This window comes from Acyrthosiphon pisum, unplaced genomic scaffold, assembly GCF_005508785.2.
Source record: "Acyrthosiphon pisum isolate AL4f unplaced genomic scaffold, pea_aphid_22Mar2018_4r6ur Scaffold_43;HRSCAF=331, whole genome shotgun sequence".
Lineage (NCBI taxonomy): Eukaryota > Metazoa > Arthropoda > Insecta > Hemiptera > Aphididae > Acyrthosiphon > Acyrthosiphon pisum.
Genome location: NW_021773934.1, coordinates 1 through 4,341, shown reverse-complemented (window position 1 = coordinate 4,341; position 4,341 = coordinate 1). Strand labels below are relative to the sequence as shown.

The 4,341-nt window shown below is 37.5% G+C and overlaps 2 protein-coding genes across 2 annotated transcripts; both read right to left on the bottom strand.

Annotated features, from left to right (window-relative positions):
• Positions 1-37: 37 nt before the first annotated feature.
• Positions 38-2,489, bottom strand: LOC103310584 (the record flags this gene model as incomplete). Its single annotated transcript, XM_008189288.2, has 1 exon — positions 38-2,489. A coding segment is annotated over exon 1 (2,452 nt), but the record flags the coding sequence as incomplete, so codon positions are not given.
• Positions 2,490-2,503: 14 nt separating this feature from the next.
• On the bottom strand, positions 2,504-3,565 carry LOC107884921. The gene has a single exon (XM_016808029.1). It carries the CDS (start codon positions 3,563-3,565, stop codon positions 2,504-2,506), a length of 1,062 nt encoding a protein of 353 aa, XP_016663518.1.
• Positions 3,566-4,341: the final 776 nt, after the last annotated feature.

Here is a 4,341-nt window from a genome sequence, read left to right as displayed (position 1 = left end):
CAAATTGACAATGAAGGCAGCGCAGCAGGATGTATACCTCTTGTTATATGATCGGCAGGATTTTCCTTAGAGATAACATGGCGCCATTGAGCATTATCTGTAATGTCTAATATTCGAGCAACTCTATTTGCTACAAATGATAGTAAAGGGACTTCATTTTTTAGCCAAGCCAAAACAATTGATGAATCAGTCCATAGTAAAATTTCGTTTATACTGAATTGTATGCCTAAACAACTGAGTTCATTTTTAACCTCTAGCAACAGTTCCGCCAGCAATACTGCACCACATAGTTCGAGTCTAGGGATGGTAGTAGCTTTCATTGGGGCAACACGAGATTTGGATGCCAGGAGATGTACTTGCACTTGACCATTTGAACTGACAGAACGTAAGTAAATGCATGCACCAAATGCCTCTTGCGATGCATCGCAAAAACCATGAATGGTGACCTTTGAATCTGCAGTGTTGATTACCTTGCGTGGTATGGCCAATTCATGCAACGACTGAAGAGAGTTGCAGAATTTTATCCATCGAGCTTGCAATTCAGATGAGATAATGTCGTCCCAGCTCATCTTCATTCCCCACAATTGTTGAATGAAAATTTTTCCAAGAATGAGTACCGGGGATATGAGTCCAATAGGATCATAAACTGAGTTGATGTCTGATAATAGTGTACGCTTGGTCATGTTTAACGGTGGTGACCAATGCTTGAACGTAAATCGAAACTGATCAGTGATAGGTTGCCATTTGAGTCCTAAGGCTGTAACCGTATCATCCTCACTGAGTTTTAATACAAACGTTGGGTCATTACACGCTGATGGTATTTGGCTAATAAGGTTGACTGAATTGGAACACCATTTACGAAGTGGAAAACCAGCTGGACTAAAATGTCTTAATAGTGAGTTGTAAATTTGATAACATTCATCTTCAGATGCCCCACCACTCAGGAGGTCATCAACGTAGAAATCTTGAGTGATTACTCGATTTAATTTAGGATTGTCTGTGCATTTTCCAATCTCAGCTAGACAACGAGTGGCCAAATACGAGGCTGACTTTGTTCCATATGTTACAGTGCACAGCCTGTACTCTTGTAGTTGATCATTAGGACTTTTTCGATAAAGAATTCGTTGAAGGTCTCTATCCTCAGGTGCAACTAATACTTGTCGGTACATTTTCTCGACGTCCGCTGTGATCACTACTTGATGAATGCGAAATCGAAGAAGGATATGAAATATATCTGACTGTACTTTTGGTCCTTTCAACAGAACATCATTGAGTGCTATTCCGGACTTGGTGTTGGCAGAACCATCAAAAACTACCCGAAGTTTTGTGGTTGTGCTATTGGTCTTAAATACTGGATGGTGAGGCAAATAATATTTTGGTCCACTCCATGTAGGACTTGCCAGCTCCATGTGGTTTAACGCCAAGTATTCAGAAATAAACATGTCATATTGCTCTGCCAATTTCTTATCTTTACCAAGTCTCCTTTCTAAATTGTAGAACCTCCTTTCTGCCATTGGTCGAGAATCACCAAGGAATGTGATCTTGTCATTCACTGGAAGCCTTACAACAAATCTCCCACTTTCATCACGCTTAACAGTTGATGAAAAGTGCTTATCCGCTTGAGCTTCTTCGATGAATTGAGCATTTGTAGTTGAGGTAAATAGACTTAACGCAGAATTGGTAGATACTGGTGTAGATAGCATGGTTATTTTTGACTTAACTAATGACTTCTCAAATAATTTACCAACAAGTATCCAACCAAGTTTTGTATTGTGTACACTAATATGCTTGGACAGCTGTATACGTGCACCCAGGAAAATGTCATAAAATAGCTCGGCGCCAAATAATATGTCAACAGCAGCTGGTACGTTGAGTTGAGGATCAGCTAGATTGCCCTTGACATCATCAGGTATGTTCAATTGATCCATGCTGAACATTTGATGCGGAAGTCTTTCTGTTATCGTTGGCAATGAATGAAATTCAATCGAGGATTGATAGTTTTGACAATGTGATGATATAGTGCATGGCATTAAGCGCACAGTGGAAGAAGACATAGTACCAGCACCAGATATAGACAATGAAACATTAGTCTTCTTTAAACGCAGGCGTTGAGCACAAGATGACGTTATGAAATTAAGTTGAGATCCAGAATCCAAGATGGCTCTACAGCGTTGAGGTCGTCCATCAGAGTCATGAACATTTATTACAGCAGTAGCAAGCATCACAGTGGACGTGGTACTTGATGCATGCTTATTACTGGTCATCGCATGGCATACTGCATTATGTTGACTGGTTTTCTGTGTCTCAGTTTGCGTAGAGCTCTCTGGTTCTGACATATGGCTCGAGTCAGCATGTAGTCTTGAATTATGTTTTTTGCCACAACGTGGACATCCAGGATAATAACAAGATTCAACTTGATGTCCGAAGTTCAGACAGTTGAAACATAATTTAAATTTGGTTACAATATCCTTACGCTCAGATACTGACATTTGATTGAATTGGTCTATGCATAAATTCTATGTGGCGCTGTACACAACACACACTTGATAGTATGAGGTTCAGATTTTTTGGCAAAAAATGCCTTGACATCATGTTTTTTGCCTCCATACTGATTTTGCTTTCCAGCGGTTTGTTTTGTATCAGACTTTGATGAAATATAACCGACTTCATAGGCAGCTATGCGCTTAGACAGAAACGACTCAATATCTTTAAATGCAGGGAGCTCCTTGCTGGTTTGTAGCAGCTGCCACTCACCAGCAGTAGTTGGATCTAGATGACAACAGACAATTGTTGTCAACCAGGCATCCCAATTTTGTACAGGTTGCTTTAAAGCGATAAGAGAGCGAACATGAGAATTAACATGATAATGTAATTTCTTTAATTCAGCAGCACAATTAGTATGTACCTTTGGTGAATTCAATAATGCACGAATATGAACTTGGATAGTTAACGCCTTGTTTTCATATTGCTTTACTAATTCATCATAAGCGGCTTGGTAGTTATCTGAAGTAATTGAGAAACTTTTAATCACCTCAGCGGCTGTACCGCAGACACCTGACTTAAGATAATGCATTTTATGAACATTAGGTAAATCTTTGTTGTTGTGGAATAGTGCATTAAAGGTGTCAATGTAGGAAGCCCAATTCTCTATCTCACCATTGAACGTGGGAATGTTAATTGTAGGCAATCTCATAGCTTCATTGACTGATGCACTTGACTGGTTGCTAGGATGCATTGAACTTGACGTTGCACTTGGCCCATGTTTTTCTATAAGCTCTTCCATGTCAGCCACTAAGGTGAATGTGAAATCATCAAATGCAACTTGTTCAGTGATATCATCATGTCCCAGATCAAAATCAACAATGGCTTCTTGAGTGACAGACAACTCAGCCATAAATGCAGTCAATTTTGATAAACGGATTTGTAGTTGACGCACGGATGAACTTGCAGGAATGAATTTGTTGACATAGTCCCTGATGGAGTTTATCGAGTCCTTGATTGACCGACGCTTCTTGATCAGCTTACGCAATTCCTTAGGCAAAGCAGCGAGATCAGTGTCGTCCATGATGTTGACTTTGATTTACAGATGTAGTACAAGTATAATATTTTAATATGTCTAATGTTCAAGTAACAAATATATAAATGTAAAATGTGCAAAATGGAAATAATATAATGAATTGCAATACAGAACTAAGTACCAACTTGCATAAACTCAATCTGCCTGAATGAGTGAATAAAAATATATTTTTTATTTATTGTATATTGATTGTAATATTAATATTACAGGGTTATCTATAATAATAAAAGCGAGCTGATCACGTCGAGGTCACCAAAAATGTCGCGTTTAGCTCTTAACTGAAATAAAATATAGTCATCAAAGTTAAGGGTGCCTTCACGACAAGGCGTTAGTTTAATATGAACATTACACCAACGACCTTAAATCAATAATAAAGGAATTAAGAATAGATAACCCAAATATTAATAAGTCATGACAGATATTTTGATTTTGTATAATAATAATTTAATAGGACATATTATAAGCTAGCCACTTGGCTTTAAATAATACAGCTCAAATAATAATAAATAATACTATACAGCAAATAATAATAAATAATGCTATACAGCAAATAATAATAAATAATGCTATACAGCAAATAATAATAAATAATGCTATACAGCAAATAATAATAAATAATATAAGGTAGCCTCTTGGCTTTCAATAATACAAGTGTGGAATGCCTATTTGGCACCCACCAGTTGAATAATATAAAGTAATAATAAATAATATTGAATAATAAATTAATTCAGCTCGTCAGCTGATTACCTGTAGAGCTGGTGTCT